Source organism: Oncorhynchus mykiss, chromosome 10 (assembly GCF_057628025.1).
Source record: "Oncorhynchus mykiss isolate SJ-2025 chromosome 10, ASM5762802v1, whole genome shotgun sequence".
Lineage (NCBI taxonomy): Eukaryota > Metazoa > Chordata > Actinopteri > Salmoniformes > Salmonidae > Oncorhynchus > Oncorhynchus mykiss.
Window position 1 is genome coordinate 6,870,836 of NC_143031.1, and position 18,786 is coordinate 6,889,621.

Consider the following 18,786-nt stretch of genomic DNA (forward strand, 5'->3'; position numbering starts at 1 on the left):
TAGGAACAGTGGGTTTAACTGCCTTGTTCAGGGGCAGAATGACAGATTTTTACCTTGTCAGCTCAGGGATTCGATCTAGCAACCTTTCGGTTACTAGTCCAACGCTCTAACCACTAGGCTACCTGCTGGTTACTGTTCCAACACTCTAGCCACTAGGCTACCTGCTGGTTACTAGTCCAACGCTCTAACCACTAGGCCACCTGCTGGTTACTAGTCCAACGCTCTAGCCACTAGGCTACCTGCTGGTTAATTGTCCAACGCTCTAGCCACTAGGCTACCTGCTGGTTACTAGTCCAACACTCTAACCACTAGGCTACCTGCTGGTTACTAGTCCAACACTCTAACCACTAGGCCACCTGCTGGTTACTAGTCCAACACTAACCACTAGACTACCTGCTGGTTACTGGCCCAACACTCTAACCAGTAGGCTACCTGCCGCCCCTACACTCTAACCACTAGGCCACCTGCTGGTTACTAGTCCAACACTCTAACCACGAGGCTACCTGCTGGTTACTGGTCCAACACTAACCACTAAGCCACCTGCTGGTTACTAGTCCAACACTCTAACCACTAGACTACCTGCTGGTTACTAGTCCAACACTAACCACTAGGCCACCTGCTGCCCCTACACTCTAACCACTAGGCTACCTGCTGGTTACTAGTCCAACCCTCTAACCACTAGGCCACCTGCTGGTTACTAGTCCAACACTCTAACCACTAGGCTACCTGCTGGTTACTAGTCCAACACTCTAACCACTAGGCTACCTGCTGGTTACTGGCCCAACGCTCTAACCACTAGACTACCTGCCGCCCCTACACTCTAACCACTAGGCTACCTGCTGGTTACTAGTCCAACCCTTAACCACTAGGCCACCTGCTGGTTACTAGTCCAACACTAACCACTAGGCCACCTGCTGGTTACTAGTCCAACGCTCTAACCACTAGGCCACCTGCTGGTTACTAGTCCAACACTAACCACTAGGCTACCTGCTGGTTACTAGTCCAACACTCTAACCACTAGGCCACCTGCTAGTTACTAGTCCAACACTCTAACCACTAGGCCACCTGCTGGTTACTAGTCCAACACTCTAACCACTAGGCCACCTGCTGGTTACTAGTCCAACGCTCTAACCACTAGGCCACCTGCTGGTTACTAGTCCAACACTCTAACCACTAGGCCACCTGCTGGTTACTAGTCCAACACTCTAACCACTAGGCCACCTGCTGGTTACTAGTCCAACGCTCTAACCACTAGGCCACCTGCTGGTTACTAGTCCAACACTAACCACTAGGCTACCTGCTGGTTACTAGTCCAACACTCTAACCACTAGGCCACCTGCTAGTTACTAGTCCAACACTCTAACCACTAGGCCACCTGCTGGTTACTAGTCCAACACTAACCACTAAGCCACCTGCTGGTTACTAGTCCAACACTCTAACCACTAGACTACCTGCTGGTTACTAGTCCAACACTCTAACCACTAGACTACCTGCTGGTTACTAGTCCAACACTCTAACCACTAGACTACCTGCTGGTTACTGGCCCAACACTCTAACCACTAGGCTACCTGCCGCCCCTACACTCTAACCACTAGGCCACCTGCTGGTTACTAGTCCAACACTCTAACCACTAGGCCACCTGCTGCCCCTACACTCTAACCACTAGGCTACCTGCTGCCCCTACACTCTAACCACTAGGCCACCTGCTGCCCCTACACTCTAACCACTAGGCTACCTGCCGCCCCTACACTCTAACCACTAGGCCACCTGCTGGTTACTAGTCCAACACTCTAACCACTAGGCCACCTGCTGCCCCTACACTCTAACCACTAGGCTACCTGCTGCCCCTACACTCTAACCACTAGGCCACCTGCTGCCCCTACACTCTAACCACTAGGCTACCTGCTGCCCCTACACTCTAACCACTAGGCCACCTGCTGCCCCTACACTCTAACCACTAGACTACCTGCTGGTTACTAGTCCAACACTAACCACTAGGCTACCTGCTGCCCCAACATCCCATTGGATCCCCTCCGTCAGGCCATCTTACCAAAGTCTGAGGCTAAAGCCATTACAACACGAGGTTAACTGTCTAGAAGAAAAATAAACTACAGTTCATGATGGCTATGCATGATCATGTCCTTGATATCGTAACCGTCAGAGCAGGGAAGGGTAACTTCGATATTGGAGAGTCCGCAGTCGGTCGCAGGTCTGCGTACCCACATGTACACATTTTGCCATAGGGTGGAATACAATTAGACTATTCTACCTACTTCTACCTACAAGTTGATATTGAGCCTGCTTTTGGGGGGACGGCATTGCAGGAGATCTCCAATCCACCTGCTCTACTTCCTGGGTTGGCATGTGGAGGGAAGAGTGTTGGGGGGGGGGGGGGGGGGTGGTCTCAGTGTGATTGGTGTACAGCCAAGCTTCCTGTCCTGTGATTGGTGTACAGCCAAGCTTCCTGTCCTGGATAGGTAAGAGGGACAGGTTTTACTGGTCTGAACTCAAAAGCCTGTTATGTGCATGATTGAGTTTTATTTGTTCTAAACCCCCCCCCCCCCAAAAGTCCCAAACATGCACTGAGAAGCTTTGAAGAAAAGAAAACAGTACATGGTTGGACAATATTACATAATAACATAAAAAAAAAACAGAATGAAGATGACACACGAGATAGATAATATTTGTTTATTTTAACCAATAGGATCTCTTTTACAGTGCATTTGTTTCCTTTACACAATTATTCGCTAAGTGACAGGTTTTAGCCACCAGTACTGAATCAGACAATTATATATTACATTACATTGCATATCTGGGTTCCACCACTTCCTCGTTCAGATTTTGCCATTAACAACCCCGAGTGAAAGCCCCCCCCCCCCCCCCCAAAAAAACAACCAATGTTATTGGGCAATGGGTAACAGTGACAACCGTACAGGCTCACCGTCTCATTTAAATCTTCAGTTCATACATTTATTAACAAATCATCTCATCACCTCTTCATCTAACATTCAACTCTTTACATCATTATTTTTATTTATTTTTAAAGCAGCTCCCATTAAAACAAACCAAGTACTGGCCAGTTCAGTTAGTGACCTGCTGTCGTCTCCATGAGAAAAAGGTTTGAGAAATAAAAAGACAATATTGGCACTTCTGTCTCAAGGAACAAAAACAAAAAAAAACTGACCGATTAGACGGAAACAAAAATCTACTTATTTTTTTATTTTTTTTTGCCATAAGGACAATTTCTAGGATCCACAACCAAACTCTAGCATGGCATCCTACCTGAAGTTTCACTTCTGTTTGGTAACACGGTAAACTCCGTTTAGATACAAGGCTAGCCAAACTCCCCCCTACGGTACAGGAAGAAAATAAAATTTTTGAAAAGGAAATTCATAGCACTTTAGTACTTTCTCCAGAGTTATTTTAAGTGCCAGGCATTGACATTCTTGGACAGGAAGCTGACAAGAATGTTTGATTTAAAGAGGAAGTCTGAACAGTTAAAAGCAGAACTATGTTACTGTACATCAACATCAAGCCTCTCTCGCATCAGTGTAGAAGTATAAACTCCGTTAATTCAAACCCTCTCCTCAACCCATCAACGAACGACCGCCAAGTACTCTCCAGGGTGACCTTTGCACTGTAAGTGATACTGTGTACGACAACATCGCAGGACAACACTCTGATTTGGATTCATGGCAAACAGTTTTGTCTGGTCTGGTTGCTTTAGCAGATTCATTAAAATGTTTATTTTGAAGAGACTCGTCCGATCAGATGACAATTCTAGATCTGATCTTAATGAACCTTTTGTCCACACAGATAGCGGGATACCTCTGATTTTCTAAACGTTGTCAGGGCTACACTTGACAAAGACAGAACCACATTAACTGTGCATATAATTATTTTTTTAATTATTATTATTTTTTAAATCTATTTTTTATTTTATTTTAAATAAACCTCACAGGAATGAACAAGTACATAACCGACCTAATGAACATAAAGACCATCATCATCATCATCATCATCATCATCATCATCAGGCTTCCAGTTACTTTAAGACTTGTCCATTCAACTTCAAACGCTTTACAATAAAAGATACGACCGCAAGTAAACAGAACATTTTTTTTCTTTCTCTTCTCTCCTCCCTTTCTCACTCGGGTTTGGTCTCAAATTTCTTGTAGTGCACAAAATAATAATACAAAAAATATGAGACTTTTAGATAATGTAGCAGCATTTTGCTTTTTAAAGTTGTCGTAAGTCACCAGTAGAACAGGTGAAGGCGTTGGAATGCCCCACACTAAGGAGGGCGAGAGATTGTCCTCTGAGGAGAGTAGGGGTGTGTGAGTGTGTGTGTATGGGGGGGGGGGTACATCGTAGAGTGGCTTGTTGGTGTGTGACGGGTGCACTAGAGTGTGTGTGTGTGTGTATGGGGGGGGGGGGGTACATCATAGAGTGGCTTGTTGGTGTGTGACGGGTGCACTAGAGTGTGTGTGTGTGTGTATGGGGGGGGGGGGGGTACATCATAGAGTGGCTTGTTGGTGTGTGACGGGTGCACTAGAGTGTGAGTGTGTGTGTATGGGGGGGTACATCATAGAGTGGCTTGTTGGTGTGTGACGGGTGCACTAGAGTGTATGGGGGGGGGCACATCATAGAGTGGCTTGTTGGTGTGTGACGGGTGCACTAGAGTGTGTGTGTGTGTGTATGGGGGGGGGGGGGGGGGTACATCATAGAGTGGCTTGTTGGTGTGTGACGGGTGCACTAGAGTGTATGGGGGGGGCACATCATAGAGTGGCTTGTTGGTGTGTGACAGGTGCACTAGAGTGTGTGTGTGTGTGTATGGGGGGGGGGGGGGGTACATCATAGAGTGGCTTGTTGGTGTGTGACGGGTGCACTAGAGTGTATGGGGGGGGGCACATCATAGAGTGGCTTGTTGGTGTGTGACAGGTGCACTAGAGTGTGTGTGTGTGTGTGTGTGTGTGTGGGGGGGGGGGGGGGGGGGGGTTGATGGAACATCTCCCAGTAGGTTACAGGGTTAGGGGGGTTATGATGCATCACTGGAGGACAACAGCCCCAGGACAGGACAGGACAGGACAGGACAGGACAGGTCAGGACAGGACAGGGCAGGGCAGGGCAGGGCAGGGCAGGGCAGGGCAGGGCAGGGCAGGGCAGGGCAGGGCAGGACAGGACAGGACAGGACAGGACAGGGCAGGGCAGGGCAGGGCAGGGCAGGGCAGGGCAGGACAGGACAGGGCAGGGCAGGGCAGGGCAGGGCAGGACAGGACAGGGCAGGACAGGACAGGTCAGGGCAGGACAGGGCAGGTCAGGGCAGGACAGGGCAGGGCAAGGCAGGACAGGGTAGGACAGGACAGGGCAGGACAGGACACTGAAACCTTCCTTCTAAGCTGTATGTGTTTGACCAAAAGGGGTTGAACTCAATGGGAGAACATCTGCTCCTCTTCCTCCTACATTTCATTCACTACCATCCCCTCTTCTACTCCAGTCAGTGTCTCTCATCCCCAGCAGTCAATGGCCTCTCTCCATTCTCAAGCTTTGCCTCCCTCCCACAGAGCAACAAGTCCTTCTCATCTCCACCCCCCCCCCCCCCCCACAGCCAAGACCAGACCATGTTAGGGTAGTGGGAATGGGGCACTTGGCTCATATCTGTCCAAAGCTGACCCAAGATGGTGCTGATCCAGGTCCTAACTGAACCGAGCCAAGCCAGGCCAGACTGAGCCATTCAGTAAAGGGCTCTCTCTCTCTCTCTCTCTCTCTGGTCTCTCAGCTGGAGGCTGTGGCGATGGGCTTCTTGAGCTGCTGGCTGCGGATCTCTCTGTTCCTAGCCTCCAGCAGCAGGTCACAGCAGACGTTACACACCAACACAGGGTCATACAGCTGCTGGTCTGGGATGGGCAGCTTCAGGTGGCAGCAGTCTTTACAGAACACATTGCCACAGTTCCTGAGGAGGACAGAGTCAGAGGACAGAGTCAACTAGATTCACATTTCAGTAATTTAACAGACGCTCCTTATCCAGAGAGTACTTTTAACTAAGGTCGGTAAAACAAATCCTAGAAAATATATATATATATATATTTTTTTTTAAACTTTTTTCGCAAAACAGGAGCTGTCGTTCGTGCAGCTAAGTGCTTTTTAAAATCTAAAATTCCTAGCAGGTGCGGTATAATATCTGCTGAGCGTTGAAAGTATGGACTATGTTTAGTATCCTACACTTTACAGGAGCATACATTTGATCTCCTATCCAGGGACATCTCTTATCCTATCCAGGGACATCTCTTATCTAGAGACATCTCTTATCCTGTCCAGGGACATCTCTTATCTAGAGACATCTCTTATCCTGTCCAGGGACATCTCTTATCCTATCCAGGGACATCTCTTATCCTATCTAGAGACATCTCTTATCCTATCCAGAGACATCTCTTATCCTATCTAGAGACATCTCTTATCCTATCCAGGGACATCTCTTATCCTATCCAGGGACATCTCTTATCCTGTCCAGGGACATCTCTTATCCTATCCAGGGACATCTCTTATCCTATCCAGGGACATCTCTTATCCCGTCCAGGGACATCTCTTATCTAGAAACATATCTTATCCTATCTATCTAGAGACATCTCTTATCCTATCCAGAGACATCTCTTATCCTATCCAGGGACATCTCTTATCCCGTCCAGGGACATCTCTTATCTAGAAACATATCTTATCCTATCTATCTAGAGACATCTCTTATCCTATCCAGAGACATCTCTTATCCTATCCAGGGACATCTCTTATCTAGAAACATATCTTATCCTATCTATCTAGAGACATCTCTTATCCTATCCAGGGACATCTCTTATCCTATCTAGATACATCTCTTATCCTATCCAGGGACATCTCTTATCTAGAGACATCTCTTATCCTATCCAGGGACATCTCTTATCCTATCCAGGGACATCTCTTATCTAGAGACATCTCTTATCCTATCTAGAGACATGTCTTATCCTATCCAGAGACATCTCTTATCCTATCTAGAGACATCTCTTATCCTATCAAGGAACATCTCTTATCCTATCCAGGGACATCTCTTATCTAGAGACATCTCTTATCCTATCCAGGGACATCTCTTATCCTATCTAGATACATCTCTTATCCTATCCAGGGACATCTCTTATCTAGAAACATCTCTTATCTAGAGAAATCTCTTATCCTATCTAGGGACATCTCTTATCCTATCTAGAGACATCTCTTATCCTATCCAGGGACATCTCATCCTATTTAGAGACATCTCTTATCCTATCCAGGGACATCTCTTATCTAGAGACATCTCTTATCCTATCCAGGGACATCTCTTATCCTATCCAGGGACATCTCTTATCTAGAGACATCTCTTATCCTATCTAGAGACATGTCTTATCCTATCCAGAGACATCTCTTATCCTATCTAGAGACATCTCTTATCCTATCAAGGAACATCTCTTATCCTATCCAGGGACATCTCTTATCTAGAGACATCTCTTATCCTATCCAGGGACATCTCTTATCCTATCTAGATACATCTCTTATCCTATCCAGGGACATCTCTTATCTAGAAACATCTCTTATCTAGAGAAATCTCTTATCCTATCCAGGGACATCTCTTATCCTATCTAGAGACATCTCTTATCCTATCCAGGGACATCTCATCCTATTTAGAGACATCTCTTATCCTATCCAGGGACATCTCTTATCTAGAGACATCTCTTATCCTATCCAGGGACATCTCTTATCCTATCCAGGGACATCTCTTATCTAGAGACATCTCTTATCCTACCCAGAGACATGTCTTATCCTATCCAGAGACATCTCTTATCCTATCTAGAGACATCTCTTATCCTATCAAGGGACATCTCTTATCCTATCCAGGGACATCTCTTATCCTATCCAGGGACATCTCTTATCCTATCCAGGGACATCTCTTATCCTATCCAGGGACATCTCTTATCCTATCTAGAGACATCTCTTATCCTATCTAGAGACATCTCTTATCCTATCTAGAGACATCTCTTATCCTATCCAGGGACATCTCATCCTATTTAGAGACATCTCTTATCCTATCCAGGGACATCTCTTATCTAGAGAAATCTCTTATCCTATCCAGGGACATCTCTTATCCTATCTAGAGACATCTCTTATCCTATCCAGGGACATCTCATCCTATTTAGAGACATCTCTTATCCTATCCAGGACATCTCCTATCTAGAGACATCTCTTATCCTATCCAGGGACATCTCTTATCCTATCCAGGGACATCTCTTATCTAGAGACATCTCTTATCCTATCTAGAGACATGTCTTATCCTATCCAGAGACATATCTTATCCTATCTAGAGACATCTCTTATCCTATCTAGATACATCTCTTATCCTATCCAGGGACATCTCTTATCTAGAAACATCTCTTATCTAGAGAAATCTCTTATCCTATCCAGGGACATCTCTTATCTAGAAACATCTCTTATCTAGAGAAATCTCTTATCCTATCCAGGGACATCTCTTATCCTATCTAGAGACATCTCTTATCCTATCCAGGGACATCTCATCCTATTTAGAGACATCTCTTATCCTATCCAGGGACATCTCATCCTATTTAGAGACATCTCTTATCCTATCCAGGGACATCTCTTATCTAGAGACATATCTTATCCTATCTAGAGACATGTCTTATCCTATCCAGGGACATCTCTTATCCTATCTAGAGACATCTCTTATTCTATCCAGAGACATCTCTTATTCTATCCAGAGACATCTCCTATCCAGAGACATCTCTTATCCAGAGACATCTCTTATCCAGAGACATCTCCTATCCAGAGACATCTCCTATCCAGAGACATCTCCTATCCAGAGACATCTCCTATCCAGAGACATCTCTTATCTAGAGACATCTCTTATCTAGAGACATCTCTTATCTAGAGACATCTCTTATCTAGAGACATCTCTTATCCAGAGACATCTCTTATCTAGAGACATCTCTTATCCAGAGACATCTCTTATCTAGAGACATCTCTTATCCAGAGACATCTCTTATCCAGAGACATCTCTTATCTAGAGACATCTCGACTTCTTGATTGACGCTTAACAAACCTGCAGTGATGACGTCTCTTGGCCATCCAGAATTCACAGTCACAGTTGAAACAATGAGAGGCCATGTGATCAGGCACCCACCTCGTGACCTACACACACACACACACACACACACTGACATTAGAACAGTGTGCGGCAGATGGGCATCTGGGGCAGAAAGGTAAAAGGAGAGTGGGAGGGGCTGTAGTGTTCAATGTAGTATAAGGTTAGAGGTAGGGGTTAGGTGTTGGGATTAGGGGGTTGGTTAGGTAATGAGGTAGGGTATTGGGGCTAGGTGGTGGGGTTAGGTGGTGGGGTATTGGGGTTAGGTAATTGGGGTGGTGGGGTATTGTGGTATGGTATTGGGGTGGTGGGGTATTGGGGTATGGTATTGGGGTGGTGGGGTATTGTGGTATGGTATTGGGGTATTGTGGTATGGTATTGGGGGGGTGGGGTATTGTGGTATGGTATTGGGGTATTGTGGTATGGTATTGGGGGGGTGGGGTATTGTGGTATGGTTATATATAAGAAGCAGTAGAGAGAGAAACCTGCAGTAGACTATGAGGAACGCTGACCTCTGTGTCCTTCTGCTCCACTCTGTCCCAGCTGCCCTCTGAGAAACGGTCCTCGCTGTGGTCTGACAGACTGTCCTCCTCATCACTGTCGTCTGACTCACGCAGACAAGTCTGGAGACGGAGAGGACACAGGTCAACATGAGAGGGAGGGAGACGAGAGGGAGGGAGGGTGACGAGAGGGAGGGAGACGAGAAGGAGGGAGGGTGGGTGACGAGACGGAGGGAGGGTGACGAGACGGAGGGAGGGAGGGAGGGTGACGAGACGGAGGGAGGGAGACGAGAGGGAGGGAGGGTGACGAGACGAGAGGGAGGGAGGGTGACGAGAGGGAGGGAGGGAGGGTGACGAGACGAGAGGGAGGGAGGGTGACGAGACGAGAGGGAGGAAGGGAGACGAGAGGGAGGGAGGGAGGGAGACGAGACGAGAGGGAGGGAGGGAGACGAGACGAGAGGGAGGGAGACGAGACGAGAGGGAGGGAGACGAGAGGGAGGGAGGGAGGGTGACGAGAGGGAGGGAGGGTGACGAGACGGAGGGAGGGAGGGAGGGTGACGAGACGGAGGGAGGGAGGGTGACGAGACGGAGGGAGGGAGGGAGGGTGACGAGACGGAGGGAGGGGTGACGAGACGGAGGGAGGGAGGGTGACGAGACGGAGGGAGGGAGGGTGACGAGACGAGAGGGAGGGAGGGAGGGTGACGAGACGAGAGGGAGGGAGGGAGGGTGACGAGACGAGAGGGAGGGAGGGTGACGAGAGGGAGGGAGGGTGACGAGAGGGAGGGAGGGTGACGAGACGGAGGGAGGGTGACGAGAGGGAGGGTGACGAGAGGGAGGGAGGGAGACGAGAGGGAGGGAGGGAGGGAGGGAGGGTGACGAGAGGGAGGGAGGGTGACGAGAGGGAGGGAGGGTGACGAGAGGGAGGGAGGGAGGGAGGGAGGGTGACGTGAGAGGGAGGGAGGGAGGGTGACGAGAGGGAGGGAGGGTGACGAGAGGGAGGGAGGGAGACGAGAGGGAGGGAGGGAGGGAGGGTGACGAGAGGGAGGGAGGGTGACGAGAGGGAGGGAGGGTGACGAGAGGGAGGGAGGGAGGGAGGGAGGGTGACGTGAGAGGGAGGGAGGGAGGGTGACGAGAGGGAGGGAGGGTGACGAGACGGAGGGAGGGTGACGAGACGGAGGGAGGGTGACGAGAGGGAGGGTGACGAGAGGGAGGGAGGGAGGGAGGGAGGGTGACGAGAGGGAGGGAGGGTGACGAGAGGGAGGGAGGGTGACGAGAGGGAGGGAGGGAGGGAGGGAGGGTGACGTGAGAGGGAGGGAGGGAGGGTGACGAGAGGGAGGGAGGGAGGGTGACGAGAGGGAGGGAGGGAGGGTGACGAGAGGGAGGGAGGGAGGGTGACGAGAGGGAGGGAGGGAGTGAGGGAGGGTGACGAGAGGGAGGGAGGGAAGGAGGGTGACGTGCACCGTTTTGGTTACTGGCTATTACTCTCTCTATTGAAGTGTAATTCCACCAGAGTTGACATTTGGGTTGTAATTATGAAGTATTTAGTAATGACCTACATGCATATCCTTTCACAACACAATAATAACACATTGAGGTACTGTTCAAAGTCCAGGTAGGACAGCTACTCACAATGTCGTCCTCGTAGTCGACGTCAGGCTCGGAGGGCGGCGTGCTGTACTGTTTCCTCTCCAGCCTCATCTGCAGCTGGCGCACCTGGCTTCTCAGCACCTCCACTTCCTGTTTATACCCCGCCTCCATCTGCCTGAGGCGCTGCTGCACGGCGTCCACAGGCACCGGCAGACCATCATCATCCAGGTAGGCCGGGTGGGGCTGGGGGGAGGCTGAGGAGCAAGGAGAGGCTGGGAGGAGTTGGCAGGTTGAAAAGGTAGAGGGTGAGCTGGTGGTGGTTGGGCCCATGATGGCAGCGTAGCCCGAGCTGCTTCTGACTGCAGAGAGCCAGCTGGACCCTGACTTAACAGGGCTGGAGCTGACTGGGGCTGGAGCCGAGGAGCGAACCCTTTCCTCCCTCTCCCTTCGGCCGTACTGCCAACCCCCGTTAGGCACGGCCATGCCCTGGGTGCGCAGTAGCTTGCCAGCCAGGCGTCGGCTCTGGTAGGCCGTGGGCTGAAGGGCACGACAGAAGCCTGTCGAGAGGTTGGCTGAGAGGCCAGAGTGGCTGGCCGCAGTGCTGCAGGCAGACTGGACCATGCCCTGGACACTGTCCCAGTGAGAGCCCAGCAGAGACAGCTCCTCACTGACACGCAGTTGGTTCTGGGAGACCGGGCGTCGCAATGCCACAGCCTGGCTGTTGTCAACAGGGGGCACTGTGGAGGCGGAGGATGCTGCTTCTTTTGATGTTGGTACTGCTACCACACACTCTCTCAGAGGCACTAAGTTTCTACCACACACACTCTCGGTCCTCTTCCCCTCGCTCTCCTCTCCCTGGGTCTCGGGTAAGGCCCATTCTGTGGCTTTGGGTTGGCCTAGACTTTCTCTGATTCTAGGGGGCAGCGTTGGTGGGACCTCTGCTTCGTCCGTGAGCGTCTCGGTGGAGTCCTCCATGGCCGTAGGGAACGTGGGAACTAGCTGCTCGAGTGCCGGCATCTCTGCAGAAGCGGAGGGGGCGTTCTGGAGGCCGTTGGTGATAGGCCCGTTCAGAACGGCTGCCGGTAGCGGGCCCTTCCAGGCAGGTGGTGATGGTATGCAGGCAGGACGGGTAGTGACCGAGGTAGTCCTGGAGTGACTGTCAGCCGTCTGATGTGGCAGTCGAGGGGGAGGAACTGGGGGGTTAGTGGTCTGGGAGAGGGCCTGGTGGAGGAGGGGTGTGAGCAGGGGGAGAGGGGGGAAGTGGGGGTTGCCCTGCTCCAGACAAATTGGGGGGAGGGGCTGGGTGGTGAGACAGATCCCCTCTCTCATCACCGCCTCCTCGAAGCCCTCTTCCCTCTGCTCCATCTCCACGGGTGTGGTAGGAGGAGTCTGAGTGACAGGCTCCACCTCCGAGTCGTCGCTTTCCAATCCCGTGTCAGGGCTGACGTCCTCGGGGCTGTCGGGTGCGGCCCCTCCTCCTACAGAAGCCATAGGCTCCAGGCCATGGGCAGTACGGCCCTCCTGACAGTGCTTGTTGAGGTTGGGGTCGCTGGAGGTGCGGGTGAGGGCCACCCCGTTCTCAAAGGCAGACACCAGGTTGTCCATGGAGCGAGTTTTAGGAAGCCTGCACAGAGGGGTATGAATACAAATCTCAAGTTAATGAAAGTAGTGGAGCTTCATTAAATCAGGTGAGCTTCCCTTCTGTACCACTAGAGGGCAGGCAGGTGACCTTCCCTTCTGTACCACTAGAGGGCAGGCAGGTGACCTTCCCTTCTGTACCACTAGAGGGCAGGCAGGTGAGCTTCCCTGCTGTACCACTAGAGGGCAGGCAGGTGATCTTCCCTTCTGTACCACTAGAGGGCAGGCAGGTGACCTTCCCTTCTGTACCACTAGAGGGCAGGCAGGTGAGCTTCCCTGCTGTACCACTAGAGGGCAGGCAGGTGAGCTTCCCTTCTGTACCACTAGAGGGCAGGCAGGTGAGCTTCCCTGCTGTACCACTAGAGGGCAGGCAGGTGAGCTTCCCTGCTGTACCACTAGAGGGCAGGCAGGTGAGCTTCCCTTCTGTACCACTAGAGGGCAGGCAGGTGAGCTTCCCTGCTGTACCACTAGAGGGCAGGCAGGTGAGCTTCCCTGCTGTACCACTAGAGGGCAGGCAGGTGAGCTTCCCTGCTGTACCATTAGAGGGCAGGCAGGTGAGCTTCCCTTCTGTACCACTAGAGGGCAGGCAGGTGAGCTTCCCTGCTGTACCAGTACCGAGTCAGTGTGCGGGGGTACAGGTTAGTTGAGGTAATTTGTACATGTAGGTAGGGGTGAAGTGACTATGCATAGATAATAAACAGCGAGTAGCAGCAGTGCACAAAACAAATAGAGTGTCAATGTAAATAGTCTGGGTGGCCATTTGACTCATTGTTTAGCAGTCTTATGGCTTGGTGGTAGAAGCTGTTGAGGAGCCTTTTCTAAAAACACTAGAGCTGTAGATACAGAGCCCCACATGCAGTTTTCACCATGAGCCTGTTCATCTTGATTTACCCCCACTGTGAGTAAATCCTTAAATCAATAACTAAAATAAATCCTTGAAAAGACAAGAGCTCAAGAGATACAAGGAGATATAATTAAGTCAATGGTTTTTACAAATGCACTAAGAGACAGAGAGAGAAGAATAGAGTGAGTGGACAGAGAGAGAAGAATAGAGAGAGTGGACAGATATAGTAGAATAGAGAGAGTGGACAGAGAGAGAAGAATAGAGAGAGTGGACAGAGATAGTAGAATAGAGTGAGTGGATAGCCCCACCTGTCCAGGGATCGTGAGGTGAGCTCGTCTCCCTGTACGCTGGGGGACAGGTAGAGCTCCATGGCGTCCTCGGCAGAGGTGCAGGGGGAGGAGGTGGGTAGGTAGACGGACGTCCACAGCTGCAGGGCCCGGGTGTGGCACACAGGCTGCAACACCTGGACACAGGGGACAGGTAGGAGGTGGGAGGAGGTCAGAGGTCAATAAAAAAAACACAAATAACTTTTTGTCTCAGTAAAGCCATTTAAATTGTTGCTGATATACACTACATGGCCCAAAGTATGTGGACACCCCTTCAAATTAGTGGATTTGGCTATTTCAGTTACATCCGTTGCTGACAGGTGTATAAAATCGAACGCACAACCATGCAATCTCCATAGACAAACATTGGCATTAGAATGGCCCGTACAGAAGAGCTTAGTGATTTTCAACGTGGCACTGTCATAGGTTGCCACCTTTCCACCTAGTCAGTTCGTCAAATTTCTGCCCTGCTAGAGCTTCCCCGGTCAACTGCTGTTATTGTGAAGACGTAAACGTTTAGGAGAAACAACGGCTACGCCGCGAAGTGGTAGGCCACACAAGCTCACAAACGTGACCGCCAAGCGTTGAAGCGCGTAAAAATTGCTTCATGAAATGGGTTTACATGGCCGAGCAGCCGGCTATAGCGGTGTAAAGCTCGCCGCCATTGGACTCCGGAGCAGTTGGAAACGCATTCTCTGGAGTGATGAATCACGCATCACCATCTGGCAGTCCGACAAACGAATCTGGGTTTGGCGGATGCCGGGAGAACGTTACCTGCCCGAATGCATTAGTGCCAACTGTAAAGTTTGGCGGAGGAAGAATAATTCCATTGAAGGGAAATCTTAACGTTACAACATTCAATGACACTCTAGAAGATTCTGTGCTTCCAACTTTGTGGCAACAGTTTGGGGAAGGTTCTTCCCTGTTTCAGCATGACAATGCACCCGTATAGTAAATAATAAATAAATAAAAATGAAAATAGTACTAATAATATATGTATGCTATTAAATATATATATATATATATATATATATATATATATATATATATATATATATATATATATATATATATATATATATATATATATATATATATATATATATATATACACACATACATACATACATACATACATATGAGCTATTGGTGCTCATCCACTGAATATATTGGATGAGTACATCTTTCCTTCTTTAACCCTTAGCAGATAAAACTGGACGAGGGGTTATACTAAACTAAATGGAATTGTTTGAAAAAGGTCATACCAAGGACAATTAAAATATTTGATCCCTTGAAGCATCATAAATATATATATTTTTGGGGTCCTCACTGCTACTAGCCTATACAAACACATTGAGTAACAGATTCACTACATGGAACAACAGATCCGCCCCCCCCAAAGAAATGTAAAGTAAAGGAAGTTTGTTTCTGAAGTGTCTGTCCTATATCTGAGAGATGTAAGAAAAAACAGGAAATATTTCTTATTAATATGTATTTAAACCCTTAATTTTTTTGCTACTAAACAGTCTCCATATATACTTCCATTCATGTTTTCAACTAGTACCGGGGGACCTTCAGAAGAGTCTTGTGAGGCCTGTTCGGCGTTCCTAGAGCAAAACGTGGTGGAGAGAGTCTCACCTTTCCACAGAGGGGTCCTATTTTTTTGCCACTGTGACATGTGAAGCACACCTGATCCCTCTGTTAATAACCAGGACAGGAGAAGAGAGGAAAAGAGAGGAGAAGAGAGGAGAGGATAAGACAGGAGAGGAGAGAAGAGAGGAGAAGACAGGACAGGAGAGGAGAGAAGAGAGGAGAGGAGAGAAGACAGAGGAGAGAAGAGAAGACAGAGGAGAGAGGAGAGGAGAGAAGAGAGGAGAGGAGAAGACAGGAGAGGAGAGAAGAGAAGAGAGGAGAAGACAGGAGAAATGAGAGGAGAGAAGACAGAAGAGAGGAGAGGAAAAGAGAGGAGAGGAGAGGAGAAGAGAAGAGAGGAGAGGAGAGGAGAAGAGAGGAGAAGGGACAGTAGTGGGTACCATATCATGACCGGGGATAAAGAGGAAGTTCTGGAAGTTCTTGTTGCCGGAGCGGAGCAGAGACCAGATGGAGCAGGTGCGGTTGTGGATGTTGCGGACCTCTCTCTCCCGCCCGTTGTTACACAGGAACGTCCCGTACAGACACGAGTACGTGTGCTGCACCAGCTTGACCTGGGGGAGAGGAACAAAAACACACACGGTAGGTCTTTATAAATTCCTTCATATACACAGTAACACTCCTAAACTACTACACAGTAACACTCCTAAACTACTACACAGAACACTCCTAAACTACTACACAGAACACTCCTAAACTACTACACAGAACACAGTAACACTCCTAAACTACTACACAGAACACAGTAACACTCCTAAACTACTACACAGTAACACTCCTAAACTACTACACAGAACACAGTAACACTCCTAAACTACTACACAGAACACAGTAACACTCCTAAACTACTACACAGTAACACTCCTAAACTACTACACAGTAACACTCCTAAACTACTACACAGAACACAGTAACACTCCTAAACTACTACACAGAACACAGTAACACTCCTAAACTACTACACAGAACACAGTAACACTCCTAAACTACTACACAGTAACACTCCTAACCTACTACACAGTAACACTCCTAAACTACTACACAGTAACACTCCTAAACTACTACACAGTAACACTCCTAAACTACTACACAGTAACACTCCTAAACTACTACACAGTAACACTCCTAAACTACTACACAGTAACACTCCTAAACTACTACACAGTAACACTCCTAAACTACTACACAGTAACACTCCTAAACTACTACACAGTAACACTCCTAAACTACTACACAGAACACAGTAACACTCCTAAACTACTACACAGAACACAGTAACACTCCTAAACTACTACACAGTAACACTCCTAAACTACTACACAGAACACAGTAACACTCCTAAACTACTACACAGTAACAGTAACACTCCTAAACTACTACACAGAACACAGTAACACTCCTAAACTACTACACAGAACACAGTAACACTCCTAAACTACTACACAGAACACAGTAACACTCCTAAACTACTACACAGTAACACTCCTAAACTACTACACAGAACACAGTAACGCTCCTAAACTACTACACAGTAACACTCCTAAACTACTACACAGAACACAGTAACACTCCTAAACTACTACACAGAACACAGTAACACTCCTAAACTACTACACAGAACACAGTAACAGTCCTAAACTACTACACAGAACACAGTAACACTCCTAAACTACTACACAGAACACAGTAACACTCCTAAACTACTACACAGAACACAGTAACACTCCTAAACTACTACACAGTAACACTCCTAAACTACTACACAGTAACACTCCTAAACTACTACACAGTAACACTCCTAACCTACTACACAGTAACACTCCTAACCTACTACACAGTAACACTCCTAAACTACTACACAGTAACACTCCTAAACTACTACACAGTAACACTCCTAAACTACTACACAGTAACACTCCTAAACTACTACACAGTAACACTCCTAAACTACTACACAGTAACACTCCTAAACTACTACACAGAACACAGTAACACTCCTAAACTACTACACAGAACACAGTAACACTCCTAAACTACTACACAGTAACACTCCTAAACTACTACACAGAACACAGTAACACTCCTAAACTACTACACAGTAACAGTAACACTCCTAAACTACTACACAGAAACACTCCTAAACTACTACACAGAACACAGTAACACTCCTAAACTACTACACAGAACACAGTAACACTCCTAAACTACTACACAGTAACACTCCTAAACTACTACACAGAACACAGTAACGCTCCTAAACTACTACACAGTAACACTCCTAAACTACTACACAGAACACAGTAACACTCCTAAACTACTACACAGAACACAGTAACACTCCTAAACTACTACACAGAACACAGTAACAGTCCTAAACTACTACACAGAACACAGTAACACTCCTAAACTACTACACAGAACACAGTAACACTCCTAAACTACTACACAGTAACACTCCTAAACTACTACACAGTAACACTCCTAAACTACTACACAGTAACACTCCTAAACTACTACACAGTAACACTCCTAAACTACTACACAGTAACACTCCTAAACTACTACACAGTAACACTCCTAAACTACTACACAGTAACACTCCTAAACTACTACACAGTAACACTCCTAAACTACTACACAGTAACACTCCTAAACTACTACACAGTAACACTCCTAAACTACTACACAGAACACAGTAACACTCCTAAACTACTACACAGAACACAGCACGCTCCTAAACTACTACACAGTAACACTCCTAAACTACTACATAGAACACAGCAGGCTCCTAAACTACTACACAGAACACAGTACGCTCCTAAACTACTACACAGAACACAGTAACACTCCTAAACTACTACACAGTAACACTCCTAAACTACTACACAGTAACACTCCTAAACTACTACACAGTAACACTCCTAAACTACTACACAGTAACACTCCTAAACTACTACACAGTAACACTCCTAAACTACTACACAGTAACACTCCTAAACTACTACACAGTAACACTCCTAAACTACTACACAGAACACAGCACGCTCCTAAACTACTACACAGTAACACTCCTAAACTACTACACAG

At 48.0% G+C, this 18,786-nt stretch overlaps 1 protein-coding gene across 17 annotated transcripts in view; it reads right to left on the reverse strand.

Annotated features, from left to right (window-relative positions):
• Window positions 1–4,655: 4,655 nt before the first annotated feature.
• LOC110519104 (phosphatidylinositol-3,5-bisphosphate 3-phosphatase MTMR4) overlaps window positions 4,656–18,786 on the reverse strand; it is a 123,129-nt gene continuing 108,998 nt past the window's right edge. For 9 of the 17 annotated variants that reach the window (XM_090188844.1, XM_090188836.1, XM_090188837.1 and 6 more), the window contains 6 exons: window positions 16,083–16,253; window positions 14,032–14,186; window positions 11,284–12,865; window positions 9,640–9,777; window positions 9,113–9,201; window positions 4,778–5,953 (listed from right to left, as the gene is read on the reverse strand). In XM_090188844.1, coding sequence (XP_090044970.1) covers window positions 5,776–5,953; window positions 9,113–9,201; window positions 9,640–9,777; window positions 11,284–12,865; window positions 14,032–14,186; window positions 16,083–16,253 — 2,313 coding nt within the window. In that variant the 3' untranslated portion in view covers window positions 4,778–5,775. Of the gene's footprint in view, window positions 5,954–9,112; window positions 9,202–9,639; window positions 9,778–11,283; window positions 12,866–14,031; window positions 14,187–16,082; window positions 16,254–18,786 lie in introns of all 17 variants that reach the window. The other 8 variants (XM_090188848.1, XM_090188850.1, XM_090188849.1 and 5 more) reach the window with 2 other exon arrangements.